Source organism: Pelecanus crispus, chromosome 13, assembly GCF_030463565.1.
Source record: "Pelecanus crispus isolate bPelCri1 chromosome 13, bPelCri1.pri, whole genome shotgun sequence".
Classification (NCBI taxonomy): domain Eukaryota; kingdom Metazoa; phylum Chordata; class Aves; order Pelecaniformes; family Pelecanidae; genus Pelecanus; species Pelecanus crispus.
Window position 1 is genome coordinate 25,330,104 of NC_134655.1, and position 27,370 is coordinate 25,357,473.

Sequence of the window (27,370 nt, forward strand, 5' to 3'; positions counted from 1 at the left end):
TTGGAATACCCAGCCAGTTCCAGGGCTCTGCCATGCTTGTTCTTTACTGCTAGCACAACCAAACCATGCTAACGTTTTTCCCTTAAGCACATCACACTATATAGATACTTCATGGGCAATTCTCAGAACAACTCTTTAGGCTGAATTCACCATCTCAGCAGTGCCTAAGCTGTTAGAATGGACAGCAAGTGAGTGGGGTGGGATTCTGAGGCAGGGCTGTCAATTAAACCTTCACTACTGTGCCTGGCTGTGTACTGGCTGGAGGGGCGGGTGTGTGGGGAAAGGAAGCCTCTTTGGAGTTCCATTCAGTGTAAAGGTCATGGCACATGATGAGTTTTAGAACGTATGATCCTAATATGGAGCCACTGTTAACCCAGGAGTGTGCACTAAAAAGGGGGATCTCTAGTCTCTCTTTGGAAATAGTAACTTTAAAACAAACAAACAAAACCCCAAACCCCTGAAGGTCAATAGCCAGTTTTCTGCTTTGCAGAGGACAGTGTCTCCAGAGAACTTCCCAACTCCAAGATACTGGTAGTAGTCTGACTCGGAGTGGTGCTTGTGTCCAGCATCAGCAGTTATCGCAGCTTGTCATAACTAGCTTTTCTGCTGATAAGCTTGGTTATGTTTTTCCCCTTGCTTCCGAAGGGTGCTTCTGAGCAAGTAGCAAAATACTCTGAAAGCAGCATAGTGGGGGGAGCCTGCATAGGCCTGCTTGTGGTATATCTGGCCAGTGGGTGAGTAAGCAAGAGTTTGCTTTCCTGCCATCAGCCTGGCACTTCTGCAATGGTTTAACAGGCTGGAATTCAAGTGCAGCTTTAAGCTGCTTGAATTTGGTTCAGTGGAATGCTGTTCTGAACAGGGTGCTGTCACCAGAATGTGGCAGTCGTCTTTGCATTACTATTTCTACAGGAAACTCTGGTCTGGCAGATGTAGAGAAGACTTGAAAAGCAACCATCCTGCCCCCAACACCACCTCTAGCTTGGAAGGAATCTGTGAGGTTGTCATGTTCTGTTAAACAGGTTCTGTTAGTCCAAACAAAAGTGCCTGCACATGCATCTTTTCTTCTGAAAAGCTGTTATTGTGGATGAGTAGTTAAGATGCTTCAGTGTTGTTACTGCAATGTGCAGGCTTGTGTCCTTATATGTTGGTAAGTCAAATTGGAAGGGTTAGACTTTTCCTGTATTTCAGAAAGACCTCCTTGTGGACATATTTTAGGATAGCTGTAGCTTATAAATGAAACATTTAATTCCTGCACAGTGTGTTGGGAATTTCACTGCTTTGCAGTCATTTCTTTAGAAGGTAAAGTGACAGTAGGATAGAATTGTTTTTACATCCTTCCTTCTTCAGGTGTATGTGATAGCATGGATTACAGGGCATCAAGGAATTGGTGTGCTTAGGAGATGCTGCTTCCAAAATTAAAGCAGTTTAAAAAGTTTGTCATCTATCTGCAAAAGTCTTAGAACTAGGTGGCACATCTCAGGACCCTGATTTCATTTCCAGCTTTCACTGGCAGTTTTCTGACAGCTTTGTTTGGAATTCCAGCCCAGTAACATAGGTAAGGGTATAAAACTCAGATGCTAGGTGTGGCCTAAAGAAACTTCAAAGATGGGGCAAGAATCTGTGAAAACCAGCATCACCCTTTGTTCCAACAAAAAAGTCTGATGGTGTAGTATCTCTAGGGTATCTGTAATTTCTTAAGTAATCAAATCTGGCAGTAATGCTTTCATAAGAACTTGGTCTTCACTGCATTGTGCTACATTGAGTAAGGCTTTTTTGATGGTTCCCTTAAGCACAGGTTTCAAATAAGACAAAGAAAACAGAGAGGAGGAAGCTGGTTTCCATGACTATAAAAATGGGTTTTTTTCTGTCTTGTGGGTTTTGTTTCTGTTAGCTGTTTCATGGTTTCCTGGGTGACTCGTAATGATCGGGCATCTTCATTAAAATAGCCGCTCTGATATGCGGGGAAATCCCCCATTTAGTGCAGCCAGGGATGGGGGACTTTGTACAACTCACGGCTTGCAAAACTGGCAAAGAGCCAAAGCCTTCAGCAGTGACGCTACTGCATTTTGCAGTTGCATTTAACTGCCTTGTGTGCTCACTGTTCAGAGAGAAGTTTCAGCAAGAATGTTTTTGTTTATATACGTGTGTGTCTGTGTATTTCCAGTGAGTAGTGGTTCCGCAATTCCAGACTTTGGGCCAAACTTGTGGAAAGGAAACATACGTGTTTCTGGATCAGCACAGCTTTGGCAGTGAGTTTCCAACCCTTATTCCTTTTACTTTACAGGCTCGCTCTCCACGTCTTTTGCTTCTTCAAGCAGCGTTAGCTCCAGAAATCCCCAGGAACTGGGTGTCAGGTTGCATACTGCTAGTTTTGGTACTTTCCTGTATTTTTCTGCTCTTGTCAACAACAGATGTCAGATAGGCTAGCTGCTGTAACGAAGCATTTTCCTTGATTTGTGCAGAGTGGTTCGACTGTATTCACACATGTGCTTATTCTTGGGAGCTGGCAGAGCCCAAGCAGGGAGGGGGCATGTGTTATAGGAGAATGTAGAAGTCTGGTCGCTCAGCTTATTTTTTCTCCTGGTGAGTTTCTCATTCCTTTATCAGGAAATAGAGAGAAGTGGGACAAGGGACTTCATTGACAGCTTTCCTCAAAACCGAATAGGTGACCCTTAACCTTTGCCTTCTTCATCCTAGCCAGCACAACTGGAAACCCAGTGCTGAGCATGGCTCTGGTGCTGGGTACCGCTGGGGGCGGTGGTGGTTTCCAGGCCCCTGGGCAAGATCCAGTCACGCATCACGTGGTAGCTCTGCACGGGTTTTGTTGCACTTCTGCAGTGCTCTCTGTGAAGTACGTGAAATAATAGTGATGTAATGGGAATGTTTCACCAGAGTGACAATACAGGCTCAGCTCCACAGGAACAGTTGAAAACAAGTTTCAATGTGAAGCAGCGGTCACTGGAACCAGATTTTAGCAGGGTATTGAGGTACAGTCATTTTCCACTAACTGTTGTCATACCAAAGAGCTACCTCATCCATTCTCAATGTCCATTTTTCATTCAAGTAATATAGGCCAGATGCTGCCATGCTTCCCCTTATTTAAGCTTTGTTTAAGCCTACTTTCCCCATTTTAATCCTGCAGGGTGAAAATTATTTACTTCAAAATCAATTTAAGACTTAAAAATAATACAAATTCACATGTTGAACCTTGCTGGAGTGTCCTTTCTGCAGACCAGCTATTTAAAACAAACAGACAAACCTACAAGCATACAGTTTTGGGGTTTTTTTTTCTTGTATATAATATATACAAGGATATGTATATATTATAGCAAAGGCTGGAACTAGTACTGCAGTGAGATTGCTAACCTTCACTACGCTTTTAAAAACGCCTGACTGTGTGTCAAAGTTGAGCTGGAGGGAGGGGAAAAGCAAGAAAATCCCACTCATCACTTGTCTCTTGCTGTCATCTTGGCAGCCTGCTGACAGAACCGTGATGACTTGTTCGGGAAGTTTTGGAGTTTGTTTCACGCAGCCAGGTCCTTGTCTCAGAAACCAACTTGCCCTGTTCTGTCTGGACCTTTGAGAGAGAATCTTGATATCATACAGTTATTTGTTTTGCCACATGCAGGTGGCTTAATAAAGAATCCTATTCCAGGCCTTTATGTTGTTTAACATTAGAAAGTTGCTTGAATAATACAGTTTTGCTTGAGAGAGAAAATGATTTTTCAATTAATCTGCATTTCCTACTGAAGCTCTGCTCTGTTGGAAGACTTCTGCTGTGTTGCTCATTTCAGAATAACAATAGGGCAAAGGCCACATTGCATCTGAACAAATGCTGCGCTAGCTTACATAAAACGAGTGTCTTTATGGACAAATGCTAAATCCTAGTAAGAACCAAGTTGAGCTGGCTGAGTATGATGAACAGTCAGGCAAATCACGAGTACATTTTTCTTGTGGAGGGGGAGACGGAGGTGGGTTGGACGCTTCAGAATGATAGAGCAAACTCTAGGATTTGGCACTTGCTCCCATATTTCATCCTTGAGTGTCTACTTCATCTCATGCTATTTTTATTCCAGCATCCAGATGCAACTTTTAAAGAACACAGGCTGTTTTATTTATAGTTAATGGAAGGCTGTGCCTATATTCAGCTTTTTAGAACACCTACACATTTTCTTTGAGAGCCCGAAATGATTAAAAACAGTTCCCAGAAAAGATTCATATATGTACCTTCTATTTCTGTTTATTAATAATTGCATGTTAACTTGTATTGAAAATGAGACCCTATCACACTCTGGTTTCCATTGGTCTTTTGTATAGCAACATAAATATAGTGATATGGCATGGGGTTTCTCATCAGTGCAGGTTTATCTTTCTTTAGAGGGAATTCTCCATTAAAAGTTCTTGTGTGAATGGTCACGGATTCTCCTACTTCAGAAACTGAATAAAGGCTCTATCTTCTGTAGCCCTTGCTACCAGTCCATTCTCTACCATGACATTTGTTTGAGAAGATGAATAGTAGTATGCTACCAAAGCAGCAACGAGTGTGCAAGTGCTTATAATCAAGTCACTTTTTTACTTTAAAAAAAAAAAAAAGAAATTCCACAAGCTTTGAACATATGTTTGTGCGTATATATTTACATAAGTGAACACAGAGGTTCCTGGAAGTTGTTTTTGAATACCATGGTGGTAATTGCTTCTGCTTTGCTTCCTATCTGTCCTGAAATGCTGCAACTGTTCGCTCTTTCAGTCACATGGAGTCTCTGTCGTGTATCACAAATGCAGCTGGGCTAGTGCTTCCCCCATGGCCTCTATGAGACTAGTTTTCTGAAGGACTGACTCGTGGTACTTTCCTGCTCAGCTGAAGACAGGGTTGTTCTTGCAGTCTCCTATGTATTTCTGAAGATGTTTAATTTAAGGACTCAGCTTCTTGCTTTCATTTAAAAGAGAAATTTTTTTTTATTATTCACTCATGGAAAATAGACCACATGAGAGGGAGGCTGGCACAGAATGCATTGACAGGGTTGTGACTTCGTTAGGTTTGGAAACTTGGGTTATGGACTCGGGGGTAACAGAGTTTATGAGTTCTCTTGAGTACGTCAAGTGCTTTTTTAATTTAGAATGCCTATGTAATTCTGAGTAAAGCCTTCCATTTCCCCTATTGACATACACTGTAATTTGGACTGTGCAGAGGGCAGAAGATTCCTTTAGACCTGAAGCAAAATGAGTGAGCTGCAAAGGATCCTCTGCTGTCTGCTTCAGAGAACTGGCCCAGTGGACCTTTCTTACTTAGTCAGATGTTCTTCTGCCTAAAAGGTTCTCTACTGAAGCTGCCATCTGCATGGAGACGTCCTTAATAGTTGGTGATGATCAGTCATTGCATGTAGGAGTAATGGTAATTACGCTGGAACAGTTTCCAGAGAAGAGAAGGATTGAAGCTGGATTTTGTTTTCAGAAACAAGTTACATTCTACCACTTGCCTTCTGATCTCCCACCACACCACCTACTTACGACAAAGTGGTCTGGTGTTTGTGTGTGTTGTTTCTGCGCTCTGAGATCTTCAGCTGCTGTTTGTATTTATAAAAATCCTGTATTGGATCGAAGTCACACCTGGATGTTTAGATTTGGAAGTCACCCTTATTGGAGAAGACAAATTTTCTCATCCATTCTGTATCAAAATATGCCATGTTTGACATGGGTACTACCGTTCCAAATCCAATGAGTCTGACAGCAAAAGCAGTTGTTTCTGTGGAATTTATTCAGTGTTTGAAAATAGCCACCTTGATTTTTTTTTTTTTTTTTTTTTTTTGAGAAGTGTTTATTTTAGTGTTGTGTCTTTGCACAGATAGAGAAGCTCATGGATAGAAGTGTGAACAGAAGAAGTCAAGAGAATCCCATGGCTGGATATTGGGGTCGTTGTGGGAATTTTACTTCTGTCCCTTTTGCTGTATTTTACTTTCAAGTGTCAGTTCAGTCTACCTATGTGGGTCCCCTCAGTCTTCCACTTCCATTAAGCCAGCCTAATAGGAGATGAAGTAGTCCTTGAGCTGGGCCATTCAGTGCTATCAGACTAACCGAAGTTTGCAGGGTAGCTATAAGGGCAGGAGACATCCAAAAAAGAGCTGTAGGTGCTGTAGGGAAGAGCAGTTGTGACCCTACTGCAACTTACCTGCCAAACAGCTGTGTGAACTGCACCTTAAGGTGTGCTTTGCCAGCAGGTCAGCAGGGTTGGCTTTTCCTCTGATATTTAACCTAGCTCTGTGGGTCAGAGGTCCTCAAATCTTGGCTGGCCTGCTGGCAGAAGACTTGGATTGTACTGCAAACCATAGGTATTTCAGTATGATAAATGTTCCTGTGCTCTTGAAATGTTTATGACAAACGTGCCTGTGGTTTTGAAATACCAAGATATTTGGAACCTCATAGTTCCAGGTATTTGGCTCTCAAACTTGTTTCAGAACTGGTGCAAGTGGTGTTTTGATATGTAAAGAAATGGCATTAATAAGACTCTCTGATTGCTCTAGGGAGACAGTGGCTGAAGCTCTTCTCGGTGATGGCTTTCTCATCCCAAAGATGGATTGTCTGAAGATGCTAAATATCAAATATGAAGGTTAGTGGGTTTTACACCACGTAAGAAAGAAGTGCATAGCTAGTGTTATATCCAAGTCTGTTATTTTTTTCTCATTATATTGAAATCTGTAATTCTTTGCGTATTTTTCGTATATCTGGGTCCTTAAGCATCTTTTGACCTGTTCTCCAGACCCCTTTATGGCCATGCTTAGCTATTGCTTTTGCATAAATCCCTTACCATGGAAGGACAGCTCTTCAGCACTGAATGCTGTGTGGCCAAAACATCTTTTGAAGCTTGCATCTCTGTCCTTATCTGCAATAGTTACTGATTTAATGAACTCTCACTAGTTTCTTTTCTACATCGAAGATTTGTAGAAAATCTAAATGGGTTTTTTTGAGCCTCATTCACCAGTTGCATGTTAGTTCCATGCTGCTACCCATACATGTGGAGTTGCATGGATTTTCTGCAAGAGAATTAGGTACCTAGAGACAATGAAAATTAGTAATTTGTCTGTTTCTCTGGGACCTCTTGGAAACACCAGCCAAAGAACTTTCCAGGAAAGATCCTCAAATTCCTGTGACTGTATTACAGTAGTAAAAAATTAGGAGCTTTTTGATTCTGTGTTGCTTTGCTCAATGTGCCTTCTCTTTGCAGTATATTTTTAGACAGAATAGCTCTTCATTATGTGTGAAATAAGCTGAAACTGGAAAGGGATTAGCAAAACAGGTAGATTTTCCTGTGGTTTACCATGTAATTAGATCAGGCATTGTATTTTTTGCTTTCATTGAGCTGTTGTGTTAAGTATCAAATTGCTGCTTCTTTTACTTCCCTAGCATAAGAAAATAATAGTTCCAGGTTCAGTGAGGATCCCAGGAAATATCCTGGAACCAGTGATCTCAGAACAAACTGCTTTAGTTTGGAGCAAGTGTCACACCTGTGGTTCACAAAAAATTGCAAAACACTGATTTTTGGCTTCTCTCTGCTTTTTTTTTTTTTTTTTCCCCCCTTCTTATTGCAGCAAATAAAGAGGTGTGGCAGTTCAAAATTCCTCAGATGTTTTACTGCTTTTGGCAGCCTTTGCTGACAGGCCTCCTTTCCCGGAGTTTTACACAGATCCTACTAGAGAAAATGTTTGTGGAGTTGAAGGAATGTTCTGACTCTTCAGAACTCCGTGCTCAGTTCTTGATCAACTGGATTTCTGAGATGCTGACTGGCATTGGCAAAGTAAACGCTGGTGAGTGTGTCTGGAATTTCTGTGTTTAAAAAAAAAAAAAAGTAAGAGTCTCTTCTGTATTGCGAAAACTGGGAGAGTGGTGTGACCTTTAGATGGAAAGTGCAGTGACCTAATTATTACATTTTGTCATGTGAAGGTAGAGCTTTTATTGTTGCATTTCTTACACTTCTCAACCTGCAGCTTATGTATGTCATGCATTTCTTAGCAACAAATTGAAATTGTTACTGGCGACTTTGCTGCAGCCTCCTCAAGATGGGAAAAGCCAATCTCCCCCATGAAAGATCAGGCCTTAAGTGCTTTTTTTCTTCAGATATTAGTACTTGTAGGAAATAACAATAGCAGATAACAAATAAAGATGTTATATGCAACCTGTTATGAGTTCCCTGTTCCTAGTTCTTTCCTCACTGAACAGAAGCCTGCCTTTACAAGATACTTGCTGTCCTTTTTTAATTGTATCACAGGATTTTCATGCCTTCTGAACTTACACAAAAGTAATAGGTAATATTTTGTTTTCTGTTCCTAACTCCTTAGAACTGTTTAAATTGGCAAACTGTATGTTCCACTCCAGAGACAGGGGCACCGAAGAGCTTTAATTATTCGAAGTGTGTCACGGGAATTCTGTTAGCAGGACTTTTACACTGCGATGCAGTGTATCCCTGAGGAGGTTTGCAGCTGGTTATTTTTGCCACCTCTTCAGTCCTCTCCCGGTCTGGCTCAGTCTGCACCAAGATTTTGCCAGTATCTGTGGCAGTCATGGGTTCATGTTTGATGCTTTCAGTCAACGCTGAGCATATCTATTACGTATCAAGATCCCTGTATGGTAGTAGTTCCCGGCTGTGAAGTCTACCCATTGCAGTACTATCTGGAATGATCTCGGGTCCCAGAAACAGTATACTGCATTTATTTGGGACAATACTGTACAAACACATCTTGTGGCTTTCCTGTCTGGGATGGGACGCACAGAACCAGCTTGGGAACGTCTGCACCTCGGTGTGGCCATGCCTTGGGGAGCTAACCTAGCTGTCTGTGTGTTGGCAAGTCCCTTTTAACAACCTTGATGTATTTGGTCAGTACATCCGGCCTTGGACTTGGATTGGAGTGTGAGCTTGTTTGAGAATGAGTGTTGCAGTAAAAATGCAAAGGGGCATATTTTTAATGATTTTAATGATTTTTGAGCACCTTGTTGTTTTTGTTATCTCTTTGAAGGGAAGAAAAGACAACACTGTAACAAACAGGTGTCCGTGAAGGAGCTGTTCCTCCATAAATTTCCTTTGCAGTGGATAAGACTGACTGATAGTTGCTTGGAAGCTCCCTGCTGGGCAACCCCACACCTTCTTCAGCTGTAAGTTTGATCCTGTGACCTAGAAAAGGGACAGCAAACGGTGCTCGGTAACAGCTTTGGCCAGCTCCCTTGTGAGATGCTGAGTTACAGCTGTGTTCCCTTCCCTTCTTTTACATCTAGTAGAAATTGTGGCAGGTGCATATAAAGCCCTGCTTGTTGCTGCTCATCTCCCCATTGACTCTACAAAGAGAAGAAGGAGGAGAATTTGAAAGGATTGCACCTTCAAAATGAAAGTGGATATTACCTGGGGAGGTATTAAAGCAGCAACCTGGTCAGAAGAAAAGTGACTTGGTAGCAGAGATGTGACTGCTTATACAGGTGATACAAATTTAGCACAGGTGGTAACGTTTTCACATGAAAACAGCAAAGCAGGAATTCAGTTATAAGTATCCCTAGTCCTTAATTTTAATCACAAAGAGGGAGTATTCCAGCATCCACCCACCATGGAATAATCAGACTTGCCTGTTAGAGGAGATACATGAGCAAGCTGTCCTGGAGGAAGCTCACGCTTAGAAGGCTGCTCAGCTTGATAAACTTTCATCTGGAATCTTTTATGCTTTTAAGACTTTTACATTGCCCTTTTCCTTTCTAGGATCCTCACAATCATGAGACCTCGCTTGCCACGTTCTTCACGGAAGAACCTTCTCTATCTCGCTTCTATTTACACGGCAGGAGGTGGCCCTTTGCCCAGTCCAGGCCTCTCTTCGGACTGCAGTGAACAGCCAATTTACACTGTAGAGAGCTTACAGTGGAGGGCCAGACAAGAAAATCAGGTTAAAAATCAAGGGCAGACTGTAGAGAAACAAGAAGATGTGCTGGAGAGAGATGATGGTGTAGGGGAGGTAGAGGAAGAGGAAGAAGAGATGGTAACTGAAACAAATCCTTTGGAAGGACTTGCTCATTCTGGTAACATGGTGGCTATTGCTGAGAAAAGGGCAGCACTGCAAGGGTCCGCCTGGCAGATCACTGCAGGTAAAAAATTACTTTGTAAGACAATCTTTGTCACTGGCAAATGTTAATTGAAATGCAAAGGCATCTCAGGTCTCTGGGCCTGGCCAGAATCGAAGTGTGCTTCAAAATCACCTAAATGCAAAAAATCACTGAAAACTGGTTTTTTTTCCAGTCTCCTGTTTATGTGCAGGAGTCATGTCTCTCAAACTCTTAAAATACTGTGAGTGCTTTTTCCAGGAGCGTGTTGTTTCTGCCTCATTAAATTTTTTATCTGGCTTTTCCAAACCATTTAAAATTTCAGTGTATCCAGTTGATGGGGCAGCACATATGCCAGCTGTGAATGGCAAAGAAAATATGGATGTTTCTTGGACTTCTGTTTGTCAGACTTGGGGGTATTTGAAAGCACGGTTTGGCTGTGCTGGAAAGCACCAGTCATATGCTCATAAGTTCCATGCTCCAGGAAAATTGCTGTTATGACATGGTGTCAAGCAAAAGAAGGAGCAAGGCAAGTTTTTAGAGGGAGCAAGCAGTATATCCAGTGTTTTGTTAGCTTTATTACAGTAGCTGTACTGTCTTGTTGGGGTGGAGAGTTCTGTAGCTAAGATTTTTGGATGGAGGGACTTGAAGACAGGAGGATGGGGTTGGTGGAGAGGAGTTGGAGGCAAAGTGATATTTAAAGGAAGAGGAGGAAAAGAAGCTATTAGAAGGCAATGAACTCTTGTACCCCACTCACAGGGAAATTTTCCCAAGTCAAAAACCAAACAAGATCTGCCTAAGCAGCTTGGCTTAGTTATGTGGTTGTGAACAGCTTGTTAGAGCTGGACAGTTTGAGAACAGAAGCAAAATTGTCCTCTGCTTCAGTGACTTTGGTTCAGATCAAGCAAAGCTTTCACTGAAGGAACGCACATTGTGTCCTGAACCACCTGAGTTTTTGAAGATTCTGTTTATGTAGTTGTTTGTGGGTAAACTTAATTTCTGTTTTAATAACATCTGTGTAGTTACCATCCTTAAACAATTTGAAACTATAGCCAGTAGGTAGGTACAAAGCCATGACAACATGTTGTATATCAACTATTTACTAGGTTGTTCCCCAAAGAGAGGGCTTAGCCTGTTAAATATATTTAATGGTACTTTGCCTTACAGCTCCATTGGATGTTACCAAATGCAATTTCTGTCTCTTTTTTAACTGTAAAATTATAACACTTATAAAGCACTATCCTATGTAAAGATTTTTTTTTTCTATTAAATGCCCAAGAACAGTATAAAAGGAAAAACAAATAAATCTGCTGGTTCTTTAGGGCAATGCTTGGGTTTTTGAGCAGATATCAGGTATACAAATCAGTTTCAGGCAAAGAGAAGGAAATGGCCAAGTTGTACGTGATTAGCAGGGGTCTCAACTAGTCTGTGTAATTATTGCTGGCTCTCTGGAGTGTAGTGCTTATCTTCTGAAGGCTTCTGTCTGCTGGTCTTTGCTGAGGTGCTAGTAAGCATTCCAGAAATAAGTGTTCTGGTATCAAGAAAGCACATAGGCTTAAGAAATCTTATTGTCAAAACAACGACACATAATCATTTGTGTCTTTCATTTAGTTGGATGTGAAATAAGAATGAAATTTAAAGGGGGATTTCGTTATTGGGAACTGCCTTTGAAATTTTGGCACCACAATGTAAAGGAATGGACTCACTGATGTTACCAGTTGTGATGGGTGGTTTCCCATCATGCAGTTTCTGGTCCCCATTGGAAGCCAAATTTAACAAATGTGAAGTCATGGAGAGGAAACAGCAATAGGTGCTCGTAAAAACAAATAGCAGAATTTCCAAGACACTGTCATTCTCTTTTTCTTTGCCATCTCATCCCAGCCCACCTGTCTGTCCAGAATTGCTTTATTGGTTATTTAGGCTTACCCAGCCTTACACTCTTCTACTTTTGTGGCTTCCATTCTTCTTTAGTCACTGTTGCTGTGCAGCTGCTAATCTCAGTGAGTTAAGAAGCTGATGCTTAGTCTCACTGGAGGAATGAGCTACTGGATGCAAAGGTGCTGTTTTGTATCTTCATACGTGTACAAATGGCTCTTTCCATTTAGAGAATTATGCAGAGTTATTTTTTTAAAATTAATGTAAGTAAGTCAGTGTGTATGTTTTAAATGAAAGTATGCTTAAAAGAGGAAGGTAATCTGGAGAAGGGTTGCTCTAGAATACCGTGGGGTTCCTTTTAATGGACATTGTCTCACGGGGGTTTGGACGAGCTGCACTGTGTAGACTGCATGATGTTGCGTTGACTCCAGATGTGTCCCTGTTGTCTCACATACTACAGTGACTTTCTCTGGAAGAGATAGTAAGGTTAGAAATAAAGTTAGTTAAAACTATAGTTTAAACTTATTTTTGCTGAGTACCTGGGATTGTTCATTTTTGCTGAATGGCTGAGTTGCATGAGACAGTACTTGTGGACCTGGGGGGATCTTGGTTTTTGAAAATTTCTCTGGGGAGCTCAGACTTCTTGTTTATGTACTGTTCTTATGCAGATGAAGTACGATGGAAAGACTTCCCTCTTGGGAAACTCCCAGGTCAGACAGATGACCCTGATGGTCTCATGTTGGATAATTATTCCATGATGTCCCTGCTTGATCAGCCAGTGGGAGATGAGTGGAAGCCTCCCAATACAAAGTGAGTAATGGTGTGGGCAGGACTTTGCCCCTGAACCGCAAAATGCATGTGTCTCTGTGCCTTGTACTATATGATATGAAAAATTAAGGATAAGATTTCCTTTTTTACTTCTGTTTTACTAAATAGTTTGACCCAAATATCTACCACTATCTCTAACATCTGCTAACTGCGCTTCTCATGGATTTTTCGAGTAATGTGTGTGTTTGGAAGGACGTTTGCAGTGCTGGTGTGGTAGCATTAACAGTCTGCTCTTCAGACTGCACTGACAACTTTCAGTGTTGTCTGATGCTTAATAAGACACAGTCTGCTGATCCCTTCGAGTTACTAGTTTGGAAGTACAGAATTTTTAAAACAAGCTATTGAGAGCTGGTGTGGAATCTGCGCGGTGATACACTGGGATGAATAACTTTAATGGGAAGAACTGTGGCCTTGCAATTAAAGCATTCAGGACTAGAAGCCTTGGAAGTCGTTTAGCCTGGCCCAGTGTCAGTTTTCCCGGACTAGCTAATCTTGTATAGGAAGGAAGGAGTCATTTTAAAATGCACAGTGGTTTGAAGCACTTTGAGGTGCATCAGTGGGAAAGCCTGAAGATGAGGAGAGAAGGTAGTCACAGGAAGCGGTTGACGGCAGATTACTTTTGTAACACCTGAGGAGGGAATTGGCTGTACATGACTGGAGTGGTGAATATGCTGAGAGTTTCACATCAGTGAATGCCAACGTGTCTCTTTTCTGTATGCTTGGAATGGAGACTATAGTACGCTTCCTGAGTAAGGTCTATGTCACTGCAGTCCCAGTTATTCGTCCTATGGCTCACCCAGCATGAGACAAACTCTCTTCTCCTCACCCTCCCCCCCCCCAACAGGAAGCTCTTCCTGCTTGTTTGTGCTGCATTAGTCGGGCAGTGTGCTTGCGTTGTTGGTGGAGACAGACAGACAGAAGTTATTGCTACCTGTATTGCTGTGACAACTTACCAGTATCATAGGAAGTTGCTTCCTGAAGCCCAGTGATCCTTCGAAGCTGAAAGAATATACTCAACACTTAGCTCTCCACATTTGTCTCCTTCATCTTTTCCTGTCATCAAGTCTGAGAGCTGCTATTTGTAATTGCTGCTGTTCTCATTCCCTTCTTTTGTTTTGCACTCCTTGGGTCTTTTGCACTATCTGAAAGTTAAATGCAGTGGCATCATTGGCAATCAAAAATGTGATTTCTGTGGTATCCTTTGAGGAAGCCAGCTTATAATCTTACCATCTTCACTCTTCCTGCTCTTTCTAAAAGAAACCATTGCAAGGATTATGAGATACTGCTGTTTAGCAGTTTGGAAGCGATTAGCACAGCCTCAGCAGGCTTGATAACTCAGTTTCTATTAACTGGGGCTCTGATCCTCAGTCACAGTATGTTGGCATTGCCCAGTGACCTTTTCAGAGCTGCAGCTAGTAATTTAAGCTGTAGATCTGACCTCAGTAAAGAAACACAGGTTGTCATGGAAATAATGGTAGCATTCTATAAAGCTGTAGTTAGATCACCTCTGTTACTAAATGAAGCTTATCCAGTTAAACCATCCCATTGAAGACATTTTAATAGGGTCATTATTTCACCCTTTCAAGTCAAAGGAACTTGAATGCTGTAAGCTGTCAAATCAGTTTCATCCCAGACACAATAGGAAATGGGCTTATATGTATTTTAATCCAGGAACAATTCAGAATATAAATGAATAGCAGTTATTTTCTTAAACACTTGATAGGATAACTTTCTAATCAGTGATTCTTTCCCTGTAGTTGACGGGCCCAATCTAGAAGCCTCCAAAAAACCTGAACAACAGTGACAGTCATGCAGCCTGGGGTGTCGCACTGGGAAGAGCTCTTGCACATATTCATATTTGCACGTATTCAGAGTTGTCTTCAGATTAGCTTCCAGTCCCAAACCTTCCAAAGAGCAAGGTTTCTGTTCTCCATCCTTTTGGTCATCCTCCCTGGGACTAGTCTGTTCTTTTGTCAGTTCAGGCCTGCTGAGAGGGTATTGTTTCTGCTTGATTCATCCAATCGAAATATAAAATTAGCATCTCTGAGATTGCTAGGTAATGAAAAAGAAACTATCCTTTCCTACTGCTCCTCTTTCTGACAGTCCAAATACTTCATGGAGTCCTTGGTTCCAGCACTTCTACGAGAGGCAGGGCCAAACCTGCCTCTCTTTGTTGAGAGGCTAAATGAGTTATCCTTTTTGAGACCTCTTGAATTATGTTAATCACTGACAAGACCTATGCTTTGAGTGCTGCATGAATTTCCTCTCAGACTGTGAAGAGAGCAGGTAACCATTTGTCTTCTGATAGTTTATCATCCCAAAAAGAAGAGTAAATCTATACTAGATGCAAAAACGCCCTTTTGATTTAGCGGAAGAGCCCTTCGGTGTCAGCCAGCCATGAATCATGTTTCTTGCAACATGTTCCATGTTGGGAATAAGGCACATTCCTGGAATTTGCGTATCTACTTCTAGTCTGCAGAGCCCCAGCATTCTCCCTGTAGTCACAAATGACAGAATACTTGATCTCAGAGACATTAAACATAAAGCTGTTGGACTTGATGTTTATGTAGGTGAGATCACCGATAAGAATAAGGAGCTGCAGCAGAATTCTAATTGGCTACAATAATCGGTACCATTTGGTATCTAGCCAGCAGGCTCTGACAAGAGATGGGTGGGGGTTTCTTAATCTGATCCTCATTGGCTCAGTTGATTTTTCTATGCACGGTAGCTGGAATCATTGTTACGGAGGCTGTAATGAAGTGTATGTGGAGTAGTGTGATTCACTGTGCTGGCTTGTTTGTAAGCTGCTACTTGAAACCAGCTGTAGCGTGTGCCCTTTCTGACTTGTGTGTCGTAGGCTTCAGGTGTTGTGTAATCCCCTTATATTTCTTGGAGTGGTTTCTAGAGTAACAGGAATTAAGAATCACCTAATGATTCCAGGTTCTGCTCTACAAGCAAAGGAATTCCTCTAGGTATAAACTTTATATCATACCACTGATGTAGATGTTAAAGGAGCTAGAACTTGGCCATGATAAAGTCTGCTGTCTGAAAATCCACAGCACATATTACTCCATTTGTTAATAAAAATTCACTAAAATTACTAATAAATGGGTTTTTGTCATTTTGCTTTGGACATCAACAAAGTCTTTGCTAGTGTCAGCAGGAGTTAAAGTGAGTGCTGGTATTGAAGTGTGATTAGTTAACAGCTTTATTCAGTGTGGAAACATCCAGCCCCCAAGCCAGCAAACATGAAATTGCTACTCTACCCTTAATTGGTTTAGTGGTGGACTTGGTAATGTTAGGTTAATGGTTGGACTGGCTGATCTTAAAGGTCTCTTCCAACCTAAACGATTCTATGATTCTATGATCTCTGTTAAATGAAATTTAGAATAGAATTAAGAATAGAAAATTTTGGTCAAATTATCATGGAATTATAAGTAATCTCACATGCATCTCTATTCCATTCCAAGTAATGTGATACAATCATAGCATAGGCCAGGCTGGGAAGGACCTCGAAAGGTCATCTGGCCCAACCTTCCGTGGTAAAGGGAGCCTAGATGAGATTATATAAATGCTCTTCTTGCCAAATTCCTCTTATTGAATAGGCTAAGCTTGATAGCAGGAGGGGTAGTGCAAAAGACCCCCAGAAGAGGAAAAAAAGCCACCAGGCTTTTCTCTTCTGGATTCCTGAGAAATGTGAGTATTTTTGGAGAGAAAACAGCAAGCAGAAACTATTGCTATGGTGCTGCCCAGTTTTTGCAGCTGATGTGCTTACCAATATTTTATCCTTGCCACTTTTATTCCACACATTATGTGGTAACAGCAGTAGTTTGGGATCTTTGGTAATCTGTGTCTGTTTCTTTTACCGCTAATCCTCTAGTTGCAGGTGGTTGGAGAGATGATCTGGTTGTTCTTCTGTTGGTCCCCCAGCCCCAGCTGCTTTGCCTTCTTTTCCCTCCCCATACCAGTGGTCATTCTGCTGCAGCTTCCAGCATCTGTGCTGGTGAGAGTGAGAAGGTAGTTGTTTGTTTTGTTGCCAACAGTGGCAATATGCTCCTGTTTCTCACAGGGAAGGTGAAGAATTGAGATTTATCACCATGACAACTTTCTCCTATATCCCACATTCCTCAAAAGTCTGTGCCATCAGTATACTGCTAGCTGCTCCTGCAGCTGGCAAAACACCTTGCAGTTTCTATTTCTGTGTTGTCAGCAAGGTACTTAGCTGTGTTCTCATTGCTTTTACTTTGGTTTTGGCTGCTTTCATTTAATCCCTGCTAAACCTTTCTTTCTACTACTGTTACAAGTTTTGCTTGCTAGCCCTTCATAAAAAAGACTCAGCTGTGGATGCTGGCAGCTGACCTGGAGATGTTTTCTAGATAGTGTTTCCAATGTATTTTGGTTATGTTCCAACAAGAAAAAGTCTTCTGTGTTTAGAGTTCCATCATAGTTCCTAACAACGAGAAAGCAGAACCATGAAGCAAGCAACCACTGGGTGCAGCTGGTCCTGCTGCACCTTCAGTGTTACGTTCCTTTCTCCTTTTCAAACTCAACACTTGTGGCTGCTTTTGTGATGCTCAGTTGTCGCAGTGAGTCATGTGAAGCAGTTCAAGTCTCCGCAGTTCTACAGCACTGGCAAGCAGCAGTTGAGTGTTAGGATTAAACGGTGACATGGTAAAGCTTCCAATCTGTCCCTGACTTAATATCACCTCTTGTGACTTCAGAATAAATGTGATCTAATTCTTTGGATTTGGAGGGCATATAAGGGTAGTAGGAAAGAATTTTGGGAGGTAAAACTTGTTAGGATTTTTGCAAATCCATTAAATGTCCAAAGTGTGTATGATTTCTGGAGTGGAGTCCCCGTCCCTGGAGGTGTTCAAAAAACGGGCAGACGTGGCACTTTGGGACATGGTTTAGTGGGCATGGTGGTGTTGGGTTGATGGTTGGACTGATGATCTTAGAAATCCTTTCCAACCTTAATGATTCCTAGTTTTTACTTTCATTAAAAATAATCCAGCCACCAAGCCAGGAAACATGAAATTATTACTCTCCCCTTAATTGGTTTAGTGGTGGACTTGGCAGTGTTAGGTTAATGGTTGGACTGGCTGATCTTAAAGGTCTTTTCCAACCTAAACGATTCTATGATTCTATGAAATTAGAAATAAGTGATCCTTGCTTCTGGGTATGTGGAAAGAAGCAGCAAGTCATACAGAACAGACATGGCTATTGGGAAATGCTAGGTCGACCTGTCTGTACACAGAAGAGCAGCAAATATGTTGCTTTAGGATAGAAAAAACTGTCAGCCAGTTGAAGATTTCCAAGAGGTTCTAGGGCTCAAGGCTTAGCTGAAGTATATACATTTACAGGAATTTCTGCTCTGTACCGGATTTGTGTAACGGTAATGGGAAATTTTGCTAAAGATACTTAGCAGAGGCAAGAACCTTGGAATAACATGGGTTATCTTCAGGAAGCAGTGTGCTCTATGCCATAGTACTTGCCTACCACTTGACTGTTGCCCCTATCTTGACTTGGAGAATAAGCTGACGGTAACCAGAACAGAAGTGTTTGCCAAGGCACACAGCTCCTCTGTTCCTGGAAGAGACAAACCTAATTTGCATGATAAATTCTTGCTCACATGTGCCAAAACACTCCTCTTGATATCTCCAAATGGACAGCTAGAAGGACCTGGTTTTTCCAGTTTCTTTGGTGCTTTTCTTGTAGGTAATACTTAGTTATTTGGTGCTTGCAAGGATATGAAGAAACGTGCAGTAACATTAAGGAATTCATGACAGAGTAGTTGGTGTAGATTGATTGTTCGTAGCTTTATGGTTAGGAGGAAGCTGCCATTTCATTTTATAGTGTGAAGTAGTAGATTGCCCTGGAGAGAATTAGACCTTTTCTGCAATGTGTGTCCTGGGGACAAGGGTGGAATTTCTATGGTGGTACTTTGCAGAGACGCTTATACTGATGTTGCCATGGAACTAGCCATCAGTGAAACCAATTACACAAGCTGATTTAGAAACCCTGCTTTAAAAAAGGGAGGGGAAGCCTGAGCCACCAGTAAATATCTTGCAGTTAAGGTTGAGGGTATCATTCACTTTTTACCTACAGTATTGTGTTCTCTTCATATACTATGGAAATAAAAGAAGAGGGAGAGTGAGGTACACGATGTAGCTGACTTCCTGAAGAAATCACGTAAGAGCTGATTTCTGCTGCAGTGCAGTGCCTCATGATTACGTTACAGAAGCAGAATGAGTCCCCACTAACTGCTGCATTGCAGACCTGCACAGAGTGTGTTGTCTGTTCTGTGTAGCATAGAATTACGTGTACTTCTTGAACTCTCACTGCAGAGAAAACCAAAGCAATTTACAAAGCAGGTGCATAAGGAATCGCCTTTCTAACCCCAAAGTTCAGCCACTTCTTGGGTGGAACATGGTAGCAGCTAAGAGAAGCATAGCAGAAGTACGCTGGAAAAGTAGTATCCTGGCAACTTGAAATAACAAAGGTCACACAAATTTCTACTCACTGTATGCTGTTTTTTTCACCCTTTTCCAGAGTAGAGAATTTAATTGATGCTGTGAAGAATTAGCATGGCAGTCTAGGTGATTTTTGTACTAGAAAAATAGGATTGAGTTGGTGAGTGAAAAGGTTCATTCCTCCTTATCACTTCTGCTGGTGTGCATCCTACCTCAGCTCTACCTGCCCTGGGTTGTCTCGTATCGAGCAAGAAAGTTTTGGTTTTGACATTAAGCTCTGTCTATTCCTAAACTGGCAAACAAACTGAGGCTAGGCTCAAAACATTCTCTAACATCCGCATTCATTTGAGCCCATGGCAGTATTTTGCCTACACTGTTCTGTACTGTTACAGATTTAATACAGGCTTTTCAAGTGAGTAGTGGTGTGGTGCACTGCAAAAGCTGAATTGTGCTACCAGAACACAGCTGTTGGGCTCTTCCTTGAATGGAAGCAATTAGTGTTAAGCTTGGGGGTTTTTTTAATTTGGAGAAGGCTTAATTCCTGGCAGGAGACAGAGGTTCCTGGATTTATTAGGAAATGATAGGAGGAGACAGTTGGAATCCAAGAAGATAGCAAGGGAATACAGGGAATATGGAGGCAGCTTCAAGGTGAAGTGCAAGATACAATTCTGGAAATTACTTGTCTGTTGCAAAGGGGATTAGGATGACCAGTTTATCTGTTCTTCCCTAGTCCAGTGTATTTTATGACTGTGTTTGCAGTTGAATTTGGTTATCTGCACACATTCCAATGGCATGACATACTTTGCTTGCTTCTTGTGGTAGATGCTTTCTGATACTCAACTGCCTGATACTGTTTGCCTTGTGGTTTGCCAGTACCATTTGTTGAGATGGAAGAAAGGACATTTAGCTGAAGACACCTAATTAATGCATTTCAGTTAGAAGCGGTATCTTAAATGTTGCTGCATGTGATTTTTCTTCCTCCCCCCCCCCATTTTTCATTAAATGGTAGAGTTCTCATAGGTTAGCAAGTATTAATGCTGTCCTTTCACCTCCGTGACTGAGACTTCTTTCTAGGCCTGCCAGTAAACCATTTCAACAAGTGGGTCACAAGCAGCAAATAATCTGTCAGAAGAAAAGTCTGTGTCTCGTGTTGGCAGAATAAATTCTGCAATGGTCTAGATCAAACTAATTGACCAGTTAATGTTTCCTTCCCTTATCAGTAGCACTAGGTTCCTTTGGAGGAAGATGCCCAGACTGCATTTTGAAATCTGATTTAGTTATGGTGAGGACTGATTGTATATTGATTGCAAACTAAAAAGTTGCAAGCGAGACGTACAGATTTCAGTGCTTCGTTGTGCAGGCTCTGAAAGAAGCCAGCAGGTGTTGCTTTCCCCTCTGCCCCCAGTAATTGCTTTCCGTGTGGCCTAAGACACAGAGAGGAGCAATTGCAAGAGTTTCCATCTATATTCAGCCAAGGAGGTGGCTTTCTTTTTCTCCTCATGTGCTGCTTCTGGTTGGCTGTTTTTTGAACAGTGTAATGTGTCATGCAGCTCGTATTGCTAAAAAGTGCCCAGGCAGAAAATGAAAAAGCACATACCAGGCCAAAGGAGCACATTTCTGCATCTCTTTGGGTGAAAGGGGCAGACAGTTTCTGCCACTGAGATCACAGCCTGGCAGGAAGCCAAGGAAAAAAGCTCAGAAACATGAGGAAAACCTGTTGTTACCACAAATAAAAAGGAGCAGAACCTGATGAACTCTTGTAGCTGTTCCCGGAAACAATCGGAGTTCCATCAGGAGTGTTACAACGGCAGCTTGTTCATTCTTCTTGTTTCCCTTGCGTAGCAGCTGCTCTGTTTGCCAAAGGCAGTGGCATCAGAAAGGTTGTCTGACTTGCCCAGAAGCAGAGAGGAACAGATTTTCTTGGCTACTTTTCATGCATTCTTCTATGTAGAAACTTTGTCCACTCTCTTGCAGCTACATGGGTTTTCTGCTTCCCCGTCAAAAGGGGTTTGTATGGACTGTTCCAGAAGGGGTGTTTGCTATTTACTACTTATTTGATACTGCCCTCCAACTTCTCTACCTGCAGAGAGCTGCTCTGCCGGGCTCAACGTAGGGGTACTGCAGTATGGTATGACAGATTTTGAAAATTTGACGCTTTACTTTGAAAATATCCATAAGATGCTTGGAAAAAGCATCTGCAGCATATGCAATGGGACACGCCCTTTCTAAAAGCCGTGGCCATCTTCATCTTTCTGTCTGGCCCCACAGACTTAAAGCAAAGAAGGTTAATGAACTGCAGAAGGCGTTTCCTGGAGCATGGAGTTTGACATTAATTTGGAAAAAGGCCTTTGGACATGTCATGTAACAGAAGCAGAACCTCTTGCTGCAGCCCTGATTCACCAGGTCCATAGATGAGAATGGTGATCTTGGTGATCTTACAATGCGTTTAATCTATGTTCTTTAACATCTGCCTGGATTCTGACTGCCTTGTTTGAGGCCTGTGCTTCTTACTAAATAGTTCTATGAATCTGTAGCAAAACGTGATTACATACCAGGAAAAATAAGTTTCAGCTGACAACCTCCCTTCCCTTTTAAAGATGAACTCAATCTTGAGAGACAGTCAAGAGCCCATCTCAATTCCTATGTTTCACTTCTTTTTCTGCTTTTGTTGTTGTTTCTGGACATTCAGAAAATTGGAGAACATGCCTCCCCTGTGCTGAAAGCAACAGCCCAGCTATCCACAGTTTTCCCCCACAAGGTTGCTGAATAAGTCATTTTTTGTTCTTTCCCTGCTCCTGTTTTTCTGCCTGCCACTTATCACACAGTTTTGGCCTCTTGTGGAACCCTTTACACACAGTTTCTCTGGTTTGCCATCAGATCTGCCTGAAGACAAGCATGCTGTTTCCAAAACAAACAGCCTGAATCTCAGAGAAGCAGCATAGTTCAAAAAGAGCTGAATCCAGCCAAAACCAGTGAATTTTGAGGCAGCAGTCTATTGCATGTATTTAGCTGTCTTTGCAGATATGCTATTTGAAAAAACTAGTGGCAAGCAAGTGGCTGGGGGACAAAGTAGCACTGATTATGGAGAAGGCACTTTCTCCCTTGAATCCCAAGTAATACAGTGCTATTACTCTGCTTGGTTATAGTCTGGTTTCATCCCCCCTGAAGAGTGGTTGATCTGTGGTCATGAGCTTGCTCTTGGCAGCCTTCGTGCAGTACAGTTAAGGCAGAGAATGATGTCGGTGTCTGTCCGGAGTCCCTGTCCTGGGAACGACAGCGGGTCTGTGAAGTCATGAATGATGAGGAGTATACATCACAAGAGGGGAAAAATCATCCACTTAGGCTGAATTCAGGGTGTTTTCCAACAGCCAGAGGAAGAGCATCGGGGTCATTCCACTGGCTGTGATAGCTGTGATGTTTCTGTGTTGGCTTTGTGTGTTTCATCTGAACAGGGAGTGTCTAAGAGGTGTTTTGACCTTAAAGGAAAGATTATCTGTCTCTGAGGAGCTCTGAGCAGCAGCCTCTGCCATATAGCCAGTTATTCCAGTACTGAACATCTGGAAAAGGCATCGAGTTTTTCGGTGTATAGCTTGAAGTTGCTATATAAATAAAACTTTCCAAACATCTCAGTCTTGTTTGCAGAAATTATTTTCTGTCTTCAGAGGTTTTTGGGTTTGTTTCAACATGAGATGTAAGTTCCTGTGATGCTTGGATACTTTGGAAAAGCTTGCAGTTCCTTCTTCCCTGGTCCCTGCTTCTTTGGTGGGTTTTCTGGTGTATGCTACGTATGTGTGTTGTCAAAGTTTGTGTTTAGTGTTGCTGTGGCAACCTCTGAAGCTTTGAGTAGCTGCCGTCACCCTCAGGCAGAAGTTCTGTTCTTTGTGATAAGAATATGTGCTTTTTGTTTACTTCCAGTGTCAGTTTTACCTGACAGCAGGGGCAAACTTGGCAAGTAATGACCACTTGGAGAGTTCTCTGAGGGTGGAGTTGCTGACATGCAATTGCTTTAGGGATTGCATCAAGCGTTTGCACTGACATTTCAGAAATGGGACTCGTCATTTAATGGTCATGGATAATGACTGGATTTTTTTTGTCCTAAGGATGAGATGCATAAGCAGGTAGGTGAGAAGAATGGTTAATAGGCACTGAAGGGTAAAGACAGTGAGTAGGCGGTGTATTCTTAGCCTGGAGGATGCTCGGTTGTAGCTAGGAGTGCATGTGCTCTTCGTGAGCATAAGGAATAGAGAAAGTGAAAACATGCACAAGATGATCAGATTTTCCCTTTCTCTCCTTCACAGTGTCAGATACCAGGTTTCAAGTGGATCCTTTAAAGATTTGTTTTATTGATAAAATTTAGCTTTCATCTTCACCATTCTCATAAAATGAATAAAAATTATAAACCCTTAGCTGACCTACTTAACAACACGGTAGTTACTTAAGGTCCTTCACATAGTAGAGCTTTGGGTAGGGAAAGGTTTACATGTGCTCTCCAACTGTTCTTTGAGCCTTGTGTTTGACAGTGCCTTATGTCTGGGAACACGATGTAAAATCTTACGTTTTCCTTTGTATGCTGTGTTAGCCAGTCACGTAAATGGGCCGTTGTTTGGGGGACCTCCTGGGACTCAGCCCTAACCGGGTAACTTCTTACGCCCGTTTGAGTGAGCCACCTTCTAAAATTAGAAATTACTTAGTGTGCTGTGGGTTTCACCAAACAACAACTTCCTTTAAAGTCTCTGTAAATGCACTAGTTTCTGTGACTTCTTTGTAAAGCTGTAGGAACGGCTTGTTTCCATGTGCAGAATGTATAGGCATTGTAACACGTGTAAATTGTGACAGACTGTTTTAAATGTCGACTGCTTGCTGTGTTAGCCTTTCACCTGATCAGCTTGTGTTCCTAGCTGCAAAGGACAGATGAAGGTTCAGATGAAAATTGTTGTGTGGTTATTTCTGAAGTCATGTCTCCCTCACAACTGTTAGTAACTGGTAACCTTGCCTTTGGTTTGTGCTTTGGTACCTTTGGCACCTCAGGGCTGTTGCCTCTCTTGAACGAACTGATTAAAAACTAAGGACATTCCAGCAGCTAAATGTTAAGAGCTAAAAATGAGAAATGACATCTTGCTTTGGAAGTAAAACTCGTTAACAAGTTTAAAATTACTTTGGTGATGTGAGCTTCTAAATCAGCTCAGTGCTTATGTGCTTTATTTCTCTTCCTCTCACAGCTCTGCAGAATTGAATATTCCTGTGACAGGAGGATTGTTATGGACCCAGAATGAGTTCCATAAAATAAAAAGTGGCCTTCAACTTTTCTAAGACAGCAGAGTGCTCTGCGGCTTTCAGTATTGCACAAGATAAGTGGCATGGAAGAACTAGTAATGGTGACGGGGAAATATCCGCTCCAGGATTTTTTTTTTTTTTTGTGAAGATTTGCTGATTTTTACCATGTAAAATCAGTATTTTATAAAGGCGCTGTGTTTTAAGTTCCATGTGTACTAACCATTGTCTTGCTTAACCAATATCATGAACTTGTAGCTCTAGTTGATGTTTGCCAAATACAGTTAAGAGTGCTTTGGAATCCCTCAGTGTTCCTTAATTTTTTTTCATGGTTAGTAAATACAACTGACTGAGGGCAAGCCTTCTTTCTGGATCCTGTTTTTCCTTTTTCACTCAGGTATTCTGGAAAGTGTCTTCTGGTCCTCATTAGCCAGACTATTGAGCCCTTCCTGTTTCAGTGATGCTGATAATTGTCCTGTATGAGTTTGCACAATTTTGCCAGGCTAAGATTGTGCTACAGTTTTCATCTAGCTAGGATTTCACATGAAGCTTCAGGGATCGAGCCTAGTTATAGCATGGCTGAACGCACTGTAGTGCATACCTGTTTTCGAAAATTTTTTTCTCACCATTTTTTCAAGTGATAGTCTTGAGGCCAGTATCATCTGGTTTTAATTAAAGTTTTCTACTTGATGTTACTTCTGTTCATTTTGCTGAGGTTGCTACTAATACTGTGGTCTTTGCTGAGAGCTCGTGCAATTACTGCAGAAATACTGCTGACGTTATGTGCTAATCTTCTGTAGGAAGAGACACAAAAAGGGACGTACAACTTCAGCAGTACATTGGATAGGATTGAGTTGCAAGTTTAGAACAGCAGCTTCATGGATGCTTTGGGCTGGCTGTCAAGTAAAGGCTTAGCTAAATGTCCATAATGTAAGTATTATTTCTTTGTTCTAATTTTTTGTCATCCTGTTCTACTGCAGTTACTCTTTACCAGACAGCCCAAAGTTGTTTAAAATGGAAGACATGTTGTACATTTCCTTCTCTGAAAACAAGCAGTGCTAATGCAAAAGAAAACAAGCCTCTCTTCCTGTTAGGAGGGATTTTTCGTGTAATCCCTTCTCCTTTCTAGTATTTTTAGAAACTTCTCCTTTTACCCAGCAGCTCCTCAAGCTTATTTAGGAAATTTTGAGTGAAGAGGATTTGTTCTTTTATTACTGTAGTTGGTAGAGAATGAAATTACTTAAATTATTGTTTTGGTACTTCTGAGGTGTGTTGATGCAAGCAAGCGTAACAGTTCAAAAAGGAAAGTGTGGTGCTGGCAAATACTGTGCTGTATGTAACCTTTTTCCACTTTGGTAAAGGTTTACTTGGTAAAATCATGTGTTACTGTAGTTTCTTTGTCAGCTGTAGTTACTGCCCTGTGTATCTGCCATTACCCCACCTAGTGAATTATAGAATAGAAATCCTGGTCTTTGATCTAATTGCAGAGTCAAATAAAATAGTTAAATCCAGTGCTGTGGATGACTTGTAGAAAAGCACAAAACTGCCAGATGCTTTGAAAAAAGAACAGCAAGAGTTGAGAAGAAGCCATAGTAATGGCATGAATTTTAAACAAAGTGTTACTGGTGTGGGGGGGCAGGCTTGAAAATGGCGGGGGGGAGTTGGGAATGGCTGGAGAGAAGAAACATAAGTGTTTTGATTTTTAAAAAGTGAAGAAGGGACTCTCGCCTAAAGAGGATTACAAAATAAAAAGCTAGAAACAAATAATCCAATGGCTCTCAGTTTTATTAAATAAGCATATTTTTTTATATATATAAAGTATAACATGTTTCAGATTATTAAATAATTGTGCAAACCTTCTACACAGAGCTGGGGGGGGGGGAACAGGTAATAGCCTATGTTTCTTTTAGCTGCTTCTCTCAATTCTTTTAATACATTTACAAACTTTAAATACCACAGACCAAAATCATAGATATTGTATAATGGCTCCTCAAAGGCTAACCAAACACTGGCATGAGAATAATTTAAGTGACAGTGCACTTGTATTTTTACAGCTGAAATATTGCAAGAAATACAGTTAATAAGGGCTCTGTCACACAGACAAGCTATGGGTATGTAAGAGGAATATTAAAGCTGAACACTCACCATAGAAATAATAGTGATCTGACTACTATGAGTCCTGTAGTACTAATTAATGCTTCAGGTAAACTTCTGGCAAGTCGCGATAAAGTAATATTTCAACTCTGTGGAGCAAACTCTCACAGAAACGATGCACGTTCCTTCTCTTTATTTAGCATGGAGTTTTAAAAACTACTATAGTCAAAATATGTCCCTTGAACTTTTCCTGTTTATGGTTTGGTATTCATCACAGGTATACATGCATGTCAGCAAGTATTTTTTAACTGAACTATCTGGACAGATTCTTTGTGTGTTCTGACTTTATCATTAAGAATTTCAAAATGACAGAATTCACGATTTGAGGCAAACTGGCATTAAAAGTAAGGGGGGGGGGGGGGGGGGGACACAACACTCACCTAGATAGATGGTTTGGGTTTGTTTTTTTACTGAGGATCCTTCTGCTTGTTCTAAGCAACCATACTCACACCTTACTATTTTTAAGTTTACAGTTAAAACACTTTTACAAAAGCTGAACAGACTCATGCTAGTGAATGAATTACATGCAGCAGCAACTAGAGCAGTGCACGCTTATTACTACAGAGATTTACGAATACCACATACTGGTTGAACATCCATTTTCACTCATTTTGTCATTAAGACTTACATTATATTTGGGTCAACCAAAAAAACCCAAAGAGATTTATAAAATTTTACAACAATTAAACAGTAATGTTTAA

General features: G+C 41.4%; 1 protein-coding gene across 1 annotated transcript in view; it reads left to right on the plus strand.

Annotated features, from left to right (window-relative positions):
- The window catches only part of LAS1L (LAS1 like ribosome biogenesis factor), a 34,397-nt gene extending 9,670 nt beyond the window's left edge, over window positions 1-24,727 (plus strand). The window contains 6 exon segments of the mRNA XM_075720805.1: window positions 6,519-6,604; window positions 7,584-7,799; window positions 9,006-9,141; window positions 9,734-10,113; window positions 12,612-12,753; window positions 24,464-24,727. Of these exon segments, the coding sequence (XP_075576920.1) occupies window positions 6,519-6,604; window positions 7,584-7,799; window positions 9,006-9,141; window positions 9,734-10,113; window positions 12,612-12,753; window positions 24,464-24,554 (1,051 nt within the window). The 3' untranslated portion in view covers window positions 24,555-24,727.
- The last annotated feature ends 2,643 nt before the right edge of the window (window positions 24,728-27,370 follow it).